This window comes from Podarcis gaigeae (genome assembly GCF_964106915.1).
Source record: "Podarcis gaigeae genome assembly, chromosome: 9".
Lineage (NCBI taxonomy): Eukaryota > Metazoa > Chordata > Lepidosauria > Squamata > Lacertidae > Podarcis > Podarcis gaigeae.
Window position 1 is genome coordinate 61,458,353 of NC_139685.1, and position 15,478 is coordinate 61,473,830.

The 15,478-nt window shown below is 43.7% G+C and overlaps 1 protein-coding gene and 1 long non-coding RNA gene across 2 annotated transcripts in view; one reads left to right on the plus strand and one right to left on the minus strand.

The window, feature by feature from the left end:
- The window catches only part of BMPR1B (bone morphogenetic protein receptor type 1B), an 83,220-nt gene extending 71,849 nt beyond the window's left edge, over positions 1–11,371 (minus strand). Inside the window, exon 1 of the mRNA XM_083756617.1 lies at positions 11,193–11,371. Within this exon, the coding sequence (XP_083612743.1) occupies positions 11,193–11,265 (73 nt within the window). The 5' untranslated portion in view covers positions 11,266–11,371. The remainder of the gene's footprint in view (positions 1–11,192) is intronic.
- On the plus strand, positions 935–11,496 carry LOC310852941. Its single transcript, XR_014568464.1, has 3 exons — positions 935–1,065; positions 8,946–9,041; positions 11,358–11,496. It is a non-coding gene; the product is annotated as an uncharacterized lncRNA (long non-coding RNA).
- The last annotated feature ends 3,982 nt before the right edge of the window (positions 11,497–15,478 follow it).

Below are 15,478 nucleotides of genomic sequence, written 5' to 3' on the forward strand. Positions count from 1 at the left end.
TGGGATTATTAGATTGCAGATTTAGAGCCAGGGACTTGTTAGCCTGATTTTATTATTATTATTATTATTATTATTTTGTACAGTGCCTACTTACGTTAGTTGCTTTATAAATAATAAATATAATCGTTAATAAATATAGACAGCTTCATCTTATGGCCGAAACGGAAAAATGCATTATTACTAGTTTGGAAGATGACTTGGAATATTATACCTTTTCCACAACGTAAATGGGAGGGAGGGAGGGAAGGAGAGATGAAAAAGGATGCCAAGTTTGTGTCATTTCTCCCTTGGGAAAAATCACAGATGAGATAAAATTTCAAGCATCTGTAATACTGAGCACAAGTTGTGTTTACTGAATTTTTTAGCAGAAAATTTAACAGGAATGCCAAGGAATGGATGTACTGCAAAACCTTGGGGCAACAGTCCTCAAGTCAGTACCTACAATCCTCTTTTTTTTCAGAGGGACACCACTGCAGCTATCACAGTATTAAATATAAAAACACCCACACCCCTGGTTCACATGTCACAGGAAGCCAAATTATGGCTTACTGGGACCACATGTGTGTGCAGGCTCTTGGAGAGGACGACACAGTTGCTTTCCTCTTCCCTGGTCTCATTTACTCCACACTTAGCATGTTTTCCAAACTTTGACTTGTGGTTAAGCACTCTCCTCAGTCATCATGAACTGTAATCAAGAAGAAACCACCTTGGAGTGAAAAAGACCTGGGAAGAGCAAAGTAACTGTTCTTTTGAAGCCCACACATCCACATGGTCCTCATAAACCATAGTTTGGCTTACTGTGACATGAGAACCAGGTCACAGTCATGACTCTGTGTTAAGAACTGTGCCTACACATGATGCAGAGGGAAGTGAGGGGCAGATGGGGCTTGTCCACCTGGGAAGGTAGCCCACCTAGGAAAAGGAAAACTAAATCTCCGCTGCCTTGCAGGACATCTTCGGGGAGGGGAAGGCTAAGGAGCAAACTCTACACAAATCTGGACTGAAGTCCCTATGATGATTGGATGGACTCTTGTATTCCTTTTTCCGGAAACTCCTGCAGTTAAGGCAACACCAAACGTATTGCTCTGCTTTCCTCTGGACAACATCAGCAAGGCCCAGAGGGAGGTCTTGTCGCCTAGGCAGCCCAGGACCTCCAGACACACTGCCCAGGGCTTGCGCTCCACAGAGGTCACTTCACACACTGTGAGTCACCTCTGGAGGCACACTCCATTGTCTCCTGAGGCAGACAGGTGGCAACTGTCCTTAACTACTGCAACTTCCACTACGTTTTTTTCCATATGGTGCCCAATATCATTTTATTCTGGAAAAGTATTATTGAAGAACAAGACAGAAGACTGTGACACATTGTCTGTTCCTCATACAGAACATTCATGTACACACCCTCTTATGGACAGTTGCATAGAAATATACAGCCAGTCCACAAGTTACAAAGTGGTGGAATTATGTTGGACACACTGATCTCACCCATTATCCATAAACCAATCATTCTACTCTTTTCTCTGTGTTCTCTAGGTTTTCTTCTTTCCAGCTGTCACTCTGCATACCATGGCTAACAAGCCTGTTAAGTTCCCACTGGCTGTTTTTAGACATTTTGTCTCACTGTTTTGTTGTTGTTGTTTTAAAAAAGAGTTTCCTGTATTTTTGCTAACCTTGGGGCTACCCTGAACATGCTGGAAAAAAATACTTTTGTGTTGCATCTTAATGGCCCCATTTTGCCTACAGTACATTCCTTGTGGCTTCCAACCCTGTGAAATTTCTACTACAAAGAGCAATATCCTGCCAACACAGGGTATTGCTATTGCATGATATCTAGCCACATTTCTTGACACCCTCAAACAATCCTAGAAAAAAAAATAGCTGAGGCAAGAACTCACAGAACATTTTTGCCTAACCTATGCCAAACATAATGGTGTTATAATAATGCTGTGGTACTATTCTTTTGTTAAGTAATACCAAAGGAGATGTTATGGGGGGGGGGGGGGTTTGGTGACTGATATGGATGCTGCAGACCACTATAATTCATAAGTCATTTTAGCTGTATCTTTGTTAAAATGAAATTTGTTCTTCACAGGTCAAAACTCTGATTTATATCACTATAATAAATCATATGATATAATTTTAATATGCTATATATAATTTTAATTACAGTGGTACCTCGGGTTAAATATTTAATTCGTTCCGGAGGTCCGTTCTTAACCTGAAACTGTTCTTAACCTGAAGCACCACTTTAGCTAATGGGGCCCCCTAAAAGGACACATTCTACTCACGTAAAAACACGCTGATTCCTGGACCGTCTGCGGGCCAGATTTAGGAGGCGATTGGGCCAGATCCAGCCCCCAGGCCTTAGTTTGCCTACCCATGATCTAAACCAGGCTTCCTCAACCTCGGCCCTCCAGAAGTTTTGAGCCTACAGTTCCCATCATCCCTGGCCACTGGTCCTGCTAGCTAGGGATCATGGGAGTTGTAGGCCAAAAACATCTGGAGGGCCGAAGTTGAGGAAGCCTGATCTAAACCATAATCTTGGGCTCAGACAAACTTCAGCATAGCTGCCCCACCACACTTTGCTTAAAGGACCAGGGAGGACCAAAGCAGGTCAAGCTCCCCCCACCCCCGCCCAGGAGCCAGCATGTTCACATAATCACAGTCATAATCCATAGTCTGGCCCCATCTGCACTATACATATGAAGTAGTATCATACCACTTTAATTTGTCATGGCTTCTCCCCAAAAACCTTAAGAACGGTTGATTTTAAAAGTGCTGGGAATTGCTTACAGACACCCACCCCCATTCCCCTCACAGAAGTACAATTCCCAGAGTTCCCTGGGAAGAAGGATTGATTGTTAAACTACTATGGGAATTGTAGCTCTGTGAGAATACAGAGTCTCCTGAAAGCTCCCTGCCCCATGTTGTTGTTGTTTAGTCGTTTAGTCGTGTCCGACTCTTCGTGACCCCATGGACCAGAGAACGCCAGGCACCTCTGTCCTCCACTGCCTCCCGCAGTTTGGTCAAACTCATGCTGGTAACCTCGAAAACACTATCCAACCATCTCGTCCTCTGCCGTCCCCTTCTCCTTGTGCCCTCCATCTTTCCCAACATCAGGGTCTTCTCCAGGGAGTCTTCTCTTCTCATGAGGTGGCCAAAGTACTGGAGCCTCAGCTTCACAATCTGTCCTTCCAGTGAGCACTCAGGATTGATTTCCTTCAGTATGGAGAGGTTTGATCTTCTTGCAGTCCATGGGACTCTCAAGAGTCTCCTCCAACACCAGAATTCAAAAGCATCAATTCTTCGGCGATCAGCCTTCTTTATGGTCCAGCTCTCACTTCCATACATCACTACTGGGAAAACCATAGCTTTAACTATACGAACCTTTGTTGGCAAGGTGATGTCTCTACTTCTCAAGATGCTGTCTAGGCCTGTCACTGCCCTTCTCCCAAGAAGCAGGTGTCTTTTAATTTCGTGGCTGCTGTCACCATCTGCAGTGATCATTGAGCCCAAGAAAGTAAAATCTCTCACTACCTCCATTTCTTCCCCTTCTATTTGCCAGGAGGTGATGGGACCGGTGGCCATGATCTTCGTTTTTTTGATGTTGAGCTTCAGACCATATTTTGCGCTCTCCTCTTTCACCCTCATTAAAAGGTTCTTTAATTCCTCCTCACTTTCTGCCATCAAGGTTGTGTCATCTGCATATCTGAGGTTGTTGATATTTCTTCCGGCAATCTTAATTCCGGCTAGGGATTCATCCAGCCCAGCCTTTCGCATGATGAATTCTGCATATAAGTTAAATAAGCAGGGAGACAAAATACAGCCTTGTCGTACTCCTTTCCCAATTTTGAACCAATCAGTTGTTCCATATCCAGTTCTAACTGTAGCTTCTTGTTCCACATAGAGATTTATCAGGAGACAGATGAGGTGATCTGGCACTCCCATTTCTTTAAGAACTTGCCATAGTTTGCCGTGGTCGACACAGTCAAAGGCTTTTGCATAGTCAATGAAGCAGAAGTAGATGTCTTTCTGGAACTCTCTAGCTTTCTCCATAATCCAGCGCATGTTTGCAATTTGGTCTCTGGTTCCTCTGCCTCTTCTAAATCCAGCTTGCACTTCTGGGAGTTCTCGGTCCACATACTGCTTGAGCCTTCCTTGTAGAATTTTAAGCATAACCTTGCTAGCGTGTGAAATGAGTGCAATTGTGTGGTAGTTGGAGCATTCTTTGGCACTGCCCTTCTTTGGGATTGGGATGTAGACTGTTCTCCAATCTTCTGGCCACTGCTGAGTTTTCCAAACTTGCTGGCATATTGAGTGTAGCACCTTAACAGCATCATCTTTTAAAATTTTAAATAGTTCAGCTGGAATACCATCACTTCCACTGGCCTTGTTATTTGCAGTGCTTTCTAAGGCCCATTTGACTTCACTTTCCAGGATGTCTGGCTCAAGGTCAGCAATCACACTACCTGGGGTATACGAGACATCCATTTCTTTCTGGTATAATTCCTCTGTGTATTCTTGCCACCTCTTCTTGATGTCTTCTGCTTCTGTTAGGTCCTTTCCACTTTTGTCCTTTATTATGGAAATCTTTGTACTAAATGTTCCTTTCATATCTCCAATTTTCTTGAACAGAAAGCATTCTGTTGCTTTCCTCTATTTCTTTGCATTGCTCATTTAAGAAGGTCTTCTTGTCTCTCCTTGCTATTCTTTGGAAATCTGCATTCAATTTCCTGTATCTTTCACCATCTCCCTCGCATTTTGCTTGCCTTCTCTCCCCCGCTATTTGTAAGGCCTCATTGGACAGCCACTTTGCTTTCTTGCATTTCCTTTTCATTGGGATGGTTTTCGTTGCTGCCTCCTGTATAACGTTACAAGCCTCCATCCATAGTTCTTCAGGCACTCTGTCCACCAAATCTAAATCCTTAAACCTGTTCCTCACTTCCACTGTGTATTCATAAGGGATTTGATTTAGATTGTATCTTACCGGTCCAGTGGTTTTTCCTACTTTCTTCAGTTTCAGCTTGAATTTTGCTATAAGAAGCTGATGATCTGAGCCACAGTCAGCTCCAGGTCTTGTTTTTGCTGACTGTATAGAGCTTCTCCATCTTTGGCTGCAGAGAATATAATCAATCTGATTTCGATGCTGCCCATCTGGTGATGTCCATGTGTAGAGTCGTCTCTTGTGTTGTTGGAAAAGCGTGTTTGTGATGACCAGCTTGTTCTCTTGACAGAACTCTATTAGCCTTTGCCCTGCTTCGTTTTGATCTCCAAGGCCAAACTTGCCAGTTGTTCCTTTTATCTCTTGACTCCCTACTTTAGCATTCCAATCCCCTATAATGAGAAGAACATCCTTCTTTGGTGTCACTTCTATAAGGTCTTGTAAGTCTTCATAGAACTGGTCAATTTCAGTTTCTTCAGCACAAGTAGTTGGTGCATAAACTTGGATTACTGTGATGTTAAAAGGTCTGCCTTGGATTCGTATCGAGATCATTCTATCATTTTTGAGATTGCATCCCAGTACAGCTTTCGCCACTCTTTTGTTGACTATGAGGGCCACTCCATTTCTTTTACGGGTTTCTTGCCCACAGTAGTAGATATGATGGTCATCCGAACTGAATTCACCCATTCCCGTCCATTTTAGTTCACTGATGCCCAGGATGTCAATATTTATTCTTGCCATCTCATTTTTGACCACCTCCAACTTACCCAGGTTCATGGTTCTTACATTCCAGGTTCCTATGCAATATTTTTCTTTACAGCATTGGACTTTCCTTTCGCTTCCAGGCATATCCGCAACTGAGCGTCCTTTCGGCTTTGGCCCAGCCGCTTCATCAGCTCTGGATCTACTTGTACTTGCCCTCCACTCTTCCCCAGTAGCATGTTGGACGCCTTCCGACCTGAGGGGCTCATCTTCCAGCGTCATATCTTTTATATGCCTGTTGTCTTTGTCCATGGAGTTTTCTTGGCAGGGATACTGGAGTGGCTTGCCGGTTCCTCCTCCAGGTAGATCACGTTTGGTCAAAACTCTCCACTATGACCTGTTCATCTTGGGTGCCCTGCTCGGCATAGTTCATAGCTTCTCTGAGTTCTTCAAGCCCCTTCGCCACGGCAAGGCAGTGATCCATGAAGGGGTCCCTGCCCCATAGTAAACTACAATTCCCAGGATTCTTTGAGAGAAGCCATCGCTACTTCAAATGTATAGTGCAAATGAAGCCCATGATCTGTAAACTATGCCTGTGGTTCATTGTCGCTACCCCCACCAATGGTTTTCTACTGTAATAGAAGAGACACCTCTTCTACTTTTGACCTAGAAATACCTTGGGGTATCTTTTTAGTCTCTGTCTGAAAACAAGTATAAATATCCTAACTTTAAGTGAAGTAAGATAGATTTATCTTTGCCTATGTATGCAGCAAATATCAGGGTTCTATGTAGCTAACAAATGCTCCTATCAGAAAAGGAAGAAGCAAGGAGGATGACTGTGTATGTGAACGGACAAATATTGTTACATGAAAATTGATAACATATCACATGTTAAGCTGAATTAGTTCTCCTAATTTGACTTTGTATTCCTTCATATTTATTTTACTTTTTCTCATGTTTCCCATTTGGAATAGGCCTAATAAGACAACAAAACTCCATTTCGTTGGGTAGAGAGATTGTCAGTGTTTGTCTTTCAGCTGTCCACTGCAGGTTTCCTGCATAAATCTTTCCACGCCCTTACAGATGTTCATATCTTAGTACAGATCTGTTTCCCTTGAGGGTCAGCCAAACCGTTAAGAATCTGTGTTTTAATGTGGGAGGAGCTGCCCAGCATCTGGCAATGGAATATAATCTATATATTCAAAATCTGTTTAAGGCTTCTTTAATTTTTCCAAAGCCGCTCCTTCAACTTCCTCAGTAATATTGGAACGTTTTCTTTCTAATGGGTCCTCCGAGATTAAAAACGAGCACCTGTGCTTGTACAATCGGATTTTCACACAGAATGCGATCTGCAGCAGTATGCTTACTTGGAAACAAGTTTTTGCAATAGAGCTTCATTCCCAGAAAATACTCTGGGATGTTAAAAGGAGTGGAACAAAGAATGATGGAAAATTAATGTCTCTCAAACTAGCACCACATTTTACAGAACAGCAGGAAAGATAGCCAGCCACAAATGACTCCAGCACAACAGTAAACATATTTCCAAAATTCTAGAAACCCATGAAGCAGATTTGGAGCATATTCTTATATTCAGTATCTGCTGGCAATAGGATTTGATGGAAGCCATGAAACACCAACAGATTGCCATGAACACTTCTGCCACCAAAACACACACCAGCAAAGATACAGTGACAGAACAGGTGAATTTGGGTGCACTCATGCATCTTATAGGAGTGACACAGGAAACACAAAATCCTATAAACCTTGAGTGGTATTCAACTAAGTTTTATTAAGAGTGGACTCATTTTAACTGATGAACCTAACTTTTGTTCATTAAATTTAATGGATCTACTCAGAGTACAACTTAGCTACATATTACCCCTTTAATTCACAATCACAGTTTAATAAGAATATATATATTTTTTAATACCCTGCCCAACTGGCTGGGTTTCCCCAGCCACTCTGGATAGCTTACAGCATATCTAAAAACATAAAACATCAAGTATTAAAAACCTCCCATTCCAGGGCTCCCTTCAGATGTCTTGTGTCATTTTTTATCTCCTTGACATCTGAAGAGAGGGTGTTCCACAGGGAGGGCACCACTACTGAGAAGACCCTATGCCTGGTCCCCTGTAACTTCGCTACTTGCAGTGAGGGAATCGCCAGAAGGCCCTCGGAGCTGGACCTCAGTGTCCGGGCTGAGCGATGGGGTGGAGACACTGCTTCAGGTATACTCAGTCAAGGCCATTTAGGCCTTTAAAGGTCAGCACCAACACTCTGAATTGTGCCTGGAAATGTACTGGGAACCAGTGAAGATCCTTTAGGACCGGTGTTATATGGTTCCGGTAGCCACTCCCAGTCACCAGTCTAGCTGCAGAATTCTGGATTTGTTGTAGTTTCCAAGTCACCCTCAAAGGTGGCCCCACATAGAGCGCATTGAAGCAGTCCAAGCAGGAGATAACCAGGGCATGCACTATTCTGGTGAGACAGTCTGTGGACAGTAGGGTCTCAGCCTGTGTACCAGATGGAACTGCTAGACAGCTGTCCTGGACACAGAATGGACCTGTGCCTCCATGGACAGCTGTGAGTCCAAAATGACTCCCAGGCTGCACAGCTGGTTTTTCAGGGGCACAGTTACCCTGTTCAGGAACAGGGAGTCCTCCACACCCACCTGCCCGTCCCCCCAAAACAGTACTTCTGTTTCAACTTCAATCTGTTAGCCACCATCCATCTGCCAACCACCTTCACCGACCTCACTGGATCTGATTTGAAGGAGAGGTAGAGCTAGGAATCATTTGCACACAAACACACACACACACACACAAACACACACAGAACCCTACCTATTTGTTCTCTAACCTATGAGAGGAAAAAAAGATACATCTTTGAGAAAAGTTTTTTTAAAAAAAACAAACCAACAACCATACATCAATTTATTTTTATCAAAGGACTGCCCCTTCCAGTTCTTATACTTTATGGCCAGGGTTTGGAACTTCAGTCCCAAGGGCCAAATGTAGCCTTCAGGCCACCCACCTCCTACAGGCCACTTCCTCCTTGAACACTCTTGCCTGGTGGTTCTCCAGTGGTTCTGGTTTCATCTCCAGGGACAGCTGAAGAAGGTAGCATTAGATTAGTGTTCCTCAGCCCCATGACTCTTGAGCTGTGTGGTGCCAAAGAACACTCTATTGTATCCTGTGCTGTTTAACATCTATCTATATGAAATCACCAGGAGTGGTCAGTGGGAGATATGGAATGAAGTGTCATCAGGGCACTGATGAAACCCAACTTTTTCTCTCGATAGCATCTGAATCAGGAATGGTCGAGCAGGCCCTGATGTCCAGATGCAGTGGTGGACTTTGAGGGCTAACAACTGGGTCAGATTCCTGGCAAGTCAGATGTGGGGGATTCCCAGGATGAGAAGTCAGTAAATGGGGTCCCAGTCTCCCTGACTGTAGTGTGTAGTTTGTGGGTGCACCTTCATCCGTTTTATATCTATGCATGTGTTCAGGTTTTTCTTCTGTTTTGGTTTTCTACTAGTTTTAAGATTATAAATCTAATAAGTGCAATAAGTAAATAAATAATAGATCTAGCCCTGTTACTGGGGGCGTAGGTCTCCTCAGTAGCTAAGGGTGCATTTGACCAGCTATGGCTGGTAACAGTGCTTTTTTTCTGGGTGGACGCAGGGGTACGCATACCCCTAAACATTTTGTGAATCTAAGTTTGGCCTCATTGAGGGGCAGTATTTTAATATGAGTAGGAAAATGAGAGTATCCCTAAACATTTTTTTAAGAAAAGAAGCACTGACTGGTAAGGTGGCTCAGACTGTTTTTGAATCGTGACAGCTTGACCACACTTGTCCATGCATTAGTAACATCAAGGTTGGATTACTGCCATACACTCTATGTGGGGCTACTCTTGAGGTTGGTCGGGCAGCAGCAGCAAGTGCAGAAGAAGAAGAAGAAGAAGAGTTTGGATTTGATATCCCGCCTTTCACTCCCCTTCAGGAGTCTCAAAGCGGCTAACAATCTCCTTTTCCCTTCCTCCCCCACAACAAACACTCTGTGAGGTGAGTGGGGCTGAGAGTCTTCAAAGAAGTGTGACTGGCCCAAGGTCACCCAGCAGCTGCATGTGGAGGAGCGGAGACGCGAACCCGGTTCCCCAGATTACGTGACTACCGCTCTTAACCACTGCACCACACTGGCTAGGTTGTTTGGGGGGGGGGGGGACAAACTACTATCAAGGTACAACACAATATTTTCTGGATTTGCACTTGTTTCCAGTCTGCTACCAGGGAAAGTTCAAGATTTCGGTACTAACATGTAAGATCCAATACAGCTCAGGACAAGGTTACTTGAGAGAACAGCTTATTCCTTATATTCCCAGTAGATCACTGTGTTGTGCAGGAGAATTTCTCCTTAAAGTCCCCAAAATATCAGATGCATGAACTCAGAGCAGGGCCTTCAGTGTAGTGGCCCGTTTTGTGGAGCAGCATCCCTGCTGACATACAACAAGCAAACCACTAGATGTACTTTCCAGAAACAACTGAAGACAATTTGTTTACACAAGCTTTTCCAGCCACATGAAAATATATCTGCATTAGGTTTAAAAACAATACAGAAAAAAACCCTATTTTTAGTTACATTTGTAATTTTTAAAAGAATTTTTAGCTGTTTATGGTATGTTTGTAACATGCCTTGAAACAAATGCAAAAGGTGATTCATGAATTAATTAAATAACAACTAGAATGGTCCTAGGTTCTGGCTTCTGTCAGAGCATCTTCACAGTTCTAAAGATACATCATCCTTATAACTAAACCGTTAACTAAACACATTTATTTATACCAGTTTGTATTCAGTTCAAAATCTCCCTTTGGCGAATGTCGATTTATACATTCTTTTAAAACTTCCCAGATACTTGTTTCCTGTGCAGTTCATTCATTAACTTCACTCTTCACTTTCCCCTTTTTAAAATGAGAACCTTTTCAGTCCTTTTAAACAAGCTAAAAGTTATTATGCTGACTCATGTTTCCCAATCATTTGCATTCAACTCAGCTTCCTTTTTAAAAAGTAATCTTTTTTAAAAATAAAAAGGCATAAATCTCTAAATTCCCGCTTAGATTTTTTTTCCTTTTTTGCATAATTTTACTCCAACACATCACTGAAGTAATTTCAAAGAACTGTATCAACAGTGTAAGAGCAAACATCAGTTGCTACTGATACCAAAACGACCTTAACGGCGTTTTGCTGCTTCTATAAGTTTGAGAATGCTATCACCCTACTCAAAAGCAAATGGCAACGTGACTAAAATGCAGGGAAGGCGAAGAAAAATGCAGTAAAGTAGAGGGTTGCAAGTTTAACACACATCAGCTTTCAATTCCCATGCACTGCTGAAACTTTTTTTATTTTGCACAAAGCACGGGTGGCTTGCAAACTCCAAGCTACTCTCCCCTAAGCTTTCCATTTCACAATAGCAACAGAGCAGTTAGAGGCTATCTTCAGCTCATCAGCACCCTGTCAGAAGTACATTGCACAACATTTTATCTCCTTACCCCTGGTGTGCATCGAGAGCAGCATGAGGAGGGAAACGTGAAACCTCCAGTTTGGTTCTTCTAGCCAGTTCATTGCAGTAGCAGCAGCAGCGGCAGCAGCAGCAGCAGTGATTTGCTTGTGGTTTAAATCTCCCGTTTCTTTCCTTTTCTTATTTCACTTTGCAGCCCTTTTGCACTCCCGCCTCTCTCAGATCCTTACATGAGTCTTGCCAGCAAAGCCTGGAGAGGAGAAGGTGAAAGACAAGCCTGTTACAAACTGGTTCTGTCACCACATAGTCCTCAACTGATCACCCTCGTGGGGAGGACAACAAAAGGGCAGCAAGGCTCTCAAGCCGGACTGGATTCCTGAGACAGGAGCATGGACTGATTGCTGCCCACACTGGGAATGTGTGTAAACTTAGAAGCTGCAGCCAGAGAGACAGAGACAGAGAGATTTCAGCTCCTCTCTTCTCTTTTACATTCATGTGCACAAAACAAAGCCAGAAGATCCTTGAGGAATACAAAGAAAATACCAAACTGCCAGGCGTTATTATGAAAACAAAAGTACAACTGTGATTTCTTCAGTTCGAATTAGCTTGTTAACCATGCTTTGCACTGATCAACAGAAAGTTGCGCAGCTTCAAATTATGGGGTTTTTTAAAGTTGTTTGTTTGGCTTCTCATTTCAGCCTATTCCTGAGGAAGCAAGGCAAAAAAATAAAGTTTTTAAAAAGTGGCATTTTAAGTAAACCGAGCTTTAGATCACTGTGTATTCCACTCGGCACCAGTCATACGGTGAGGCAGAAGGAAGTGGGCACATCAATCTGCAGGTTTTAAAGGGTGATTAATCATCAGAAATATTTTTTCGTTGTTTCTATAGTGATGGGTGATATTACTCAAACTGGGCTTTCCTAAACACAGGCTAATTTCGGCTCATTTTTTATCAATCCCAATTACTATTTTAAGCACAGCTCCATCAAAGCTCCATCACACTTTTGGAGACGCCACTGGAAACACAAGATCTGGAACAAGCTGGGGCTCCGAATGCTCTCCATTGCTTCTGCAAGGTTCCCTGCTCTTCTCCTTAACTCTCTGCATGCAACGCTGGTGCCCCAGAAGTGTCCTTTCATAAGAACCCAAAGCACCAAGAGTCTACAATTTCCTTGGCTCCTGGTGCCAAGAATGCATGCTAAGGATTCCTAGGAATTGTCCCATTCAAGGGTTCCTTTGCTAAGGATCCAGAACCACTGGGAAATCACATCGCACATAGCTTTTGTCGTTGCAGGGCCTAATGAATGCCTAGCGCCTTGCATCCTTGCTGTAAGGCAAGGTTCGGCAGTGAGGTGGCTGGAGGCTGCTCCTGGGGAGGTAGAGGCTCGGCTTATTATGAGCTAAGCTCAAACTCCAGAAATCTGGAGGTGGAAGGGAACAACTACTCTAGAAATTTTGGACTTGAGAAGTTTGATTCTGAAGTTTGGGTGCATCACTATTAGACAACAGTCCTATGCCCTCTTACCTGTGGGTAAAGGTAAAGGGACCACTGACCATTAGGTCCAGTCGTGGCCAACTCTGGGGTTGCAGCGCTCATCTCGCTTTATTGGCCGAGGGAGCCGGCGTACAGCTTCTGGGTCATGTGGCCAGCATGACTAAGCCACTTCTGGTGAACCAGAGCAGAGCACGGAAATGCCGTTTACCTTCCCGCCGGAGTGGTACCTATTTATCTACTTGCACTTTGATGTGCTTTCAAACTGCTAGATTGGCGGCAGCAGGGACTGAGCAATGGGAGCTCACCCTATCATGGGGATTTGAACCACCGACCTTCTGATCAGCAAGCCCTAGGCTCAGTGGTTGAGACCACAGCGCCAAGCCCTGTTAAAAACTCACTGGGACTTACTCCTGAAAAGACATGGAGAAGATGGCACTGCTAGTTACTAGAATGTCTGGGGCCAAACCTGGCTCCACTTTGTAAGCCTGGGTTCCTGATGTTTTTGCAAGATAGCATATCCACTTGCTTTTGGGCACCCACAATGGCAGATTAGCCATAACCCCGATATCAAAATATAGCAGTACATGTTATTTGTAGTTTAATGTTATATATTTACTGAGCAGCCACAAACCATTTTCTGTGGATAACATCTAGGTTATTTTGATCTGATCAAAGAAAGGTTGTGCAGGTGAAATACACCTATGCTCTTCAACAACCACAAAACATATGATTTTGACACAAGACTCAGTCTTTCATGATGAATTTAGAAGTTAAACTAGATGAAAAAGATAGTGCACACTGAATCAAAAAATACAAGCGTACCAGTATACCAACAGTGGAGGGGTCATTAAAAATATACGTATATGCAATATAACTGAATATATTGCACAAAGCAATATTTCACCATTTCTTACCATATATACTTTATACAAAGTTTTTTTATATAAAAAGAATCACAACATCACATTATTGCAATTTTTAAAATGGGTCATAATTCAGTAGTAAAACATTAGCTTTGTATGCAAAAGATCCCAAGTTCAAACCCTGGTGTCTCCAGTTAGGGCTTGTTAAGCCTCCAGCCCGGAACCCGGAGAGCTGCTGCCAGTCAGTGTCAGCAGTACTGACCTAGACAAACCAATGGTGTGACTGAGTACAAAGCAGTTTCTTATGTTCCAAAATCAGCAGGACACCCTTTCATTTTGTTTCTTTCTTAAAAGTAGTTTCTCTAAGGGTCTGATCTTAATTGAAAGAATTCCAATTTCTGAAAATAAGAACCGAACATCTGGCCCAAACAATACTGTTGTCCTTATAATACTGCAAGAAAAAGGCAGTGTGTGCGGAGAAGATTCTGTTTGGTGGGCAGGACATGTCAGGAGTTCAGCCTACAGTCGAGTAGGACCCTGGCAGAGACATATGCCTGACTGGCATGTTCTCTCCCTCCTGGTTGTTCGTTCGGGAGCTTCAAAAGCTTTCTTCTGCCCGAACATCACAGCGACCGATGCCAACCGACACCGGCACACTTAGGGATCCGCAGAGTTTGCACGGTTGCGTAACAGACCTCAGCAACTCAGCATTTTGGCTAATCTACTTTATTTACATATAAACACACACGGAGCACTGCAACATGGCTCCCTCTCTCTCTAGCATCAGACAGTAAAGAGAAAAAACAAAGGACAAAAGTCCCACTTCACGGAACCCAGTAACACAATCATCCTGCCTCAGTCACTTCCCACTCTGTGGAGTCAAATTATACACCATCATGTGAAAGACAAAAATCCTATTACTGCAATCACAGAGCAGGAATTCTAACAGGACAGTGGTGGCCACAAGGATGGCAAGAACTGAAACATGAAGTGAACTAGAGGGCAGTGTGAAGAAGCAGGAGGAACAGAGGCATTAGGAGTTCGATACTTGGCATTTCCTCCTAGACTGTGGAAGGTAAAAACATAGGGCAACAGGAATGTGTGTCCCGTTCCTGGGCAGGGAAATAGGAACAGAGGGAGGAAGGAGCATGGTGGTATTCAGTGAATGGGCTCAAAAACTATCTGAGGAGGAACCCCTTCCTGAAAAAAGTGAAGAATAGGCAGACACAGAGGATTTGGCATAAAAAGCCATCTCCACACCCTGGCTGGTTCCTACAGGGTTTCATGCACCAAAGTCTGGTCGAAGAAGGGATTAACATTGTAAATAACAACATAAAATAAAAGCTGAAGATGCTGCTGTCTTCATTATTTGTTTGTTGGAGTCGTTTGTAGACCGTTTTTCCATCCAAGAATCCCAAAGGAATTGGAATAGAATTTCAACACTAACTGTACCCCTAACCATGCCCACTCAGAAGTAAATCTAGAGGATTAAATGGAGATTACTCGTATGCATTGGGACGCAGGTGGCGCTGTGGGTTAAAGCCTCAGCGCCTAGGACTTGCCGATTGAAAGGTCGGCGGTTCGAATCCCTGCGGCGGGGTGCGCTCCCGCTGCTCGGTCCCAGCGCCTGCCAACCTAGCAGTTCGAAAGCACCTCCGGGTGCAAGTAGATAAATAGGGACCGCTTACCAGCGGGAAGGTAAACGGCGTTTCCGTGTGCGGCTCTGGCTCGCCAGAGCAGCGATGTCACACTGGCCACGTGACCCGGAAGTGTCTCCGGACAGCGCTGGCCCCTGGCCTCTTAAGTGAGATGGGCGCACAACCCCAGAGTCTGTCAAGACTGGCCCGTACGGGCAGGGGTACCTTTACCTTTACCTTTACCTTTACTTGTATGCATGTGGGCCCAAAGTATTGAAACACATGTAAACATACATTAAAAACATATGTAAAATCAAAATCA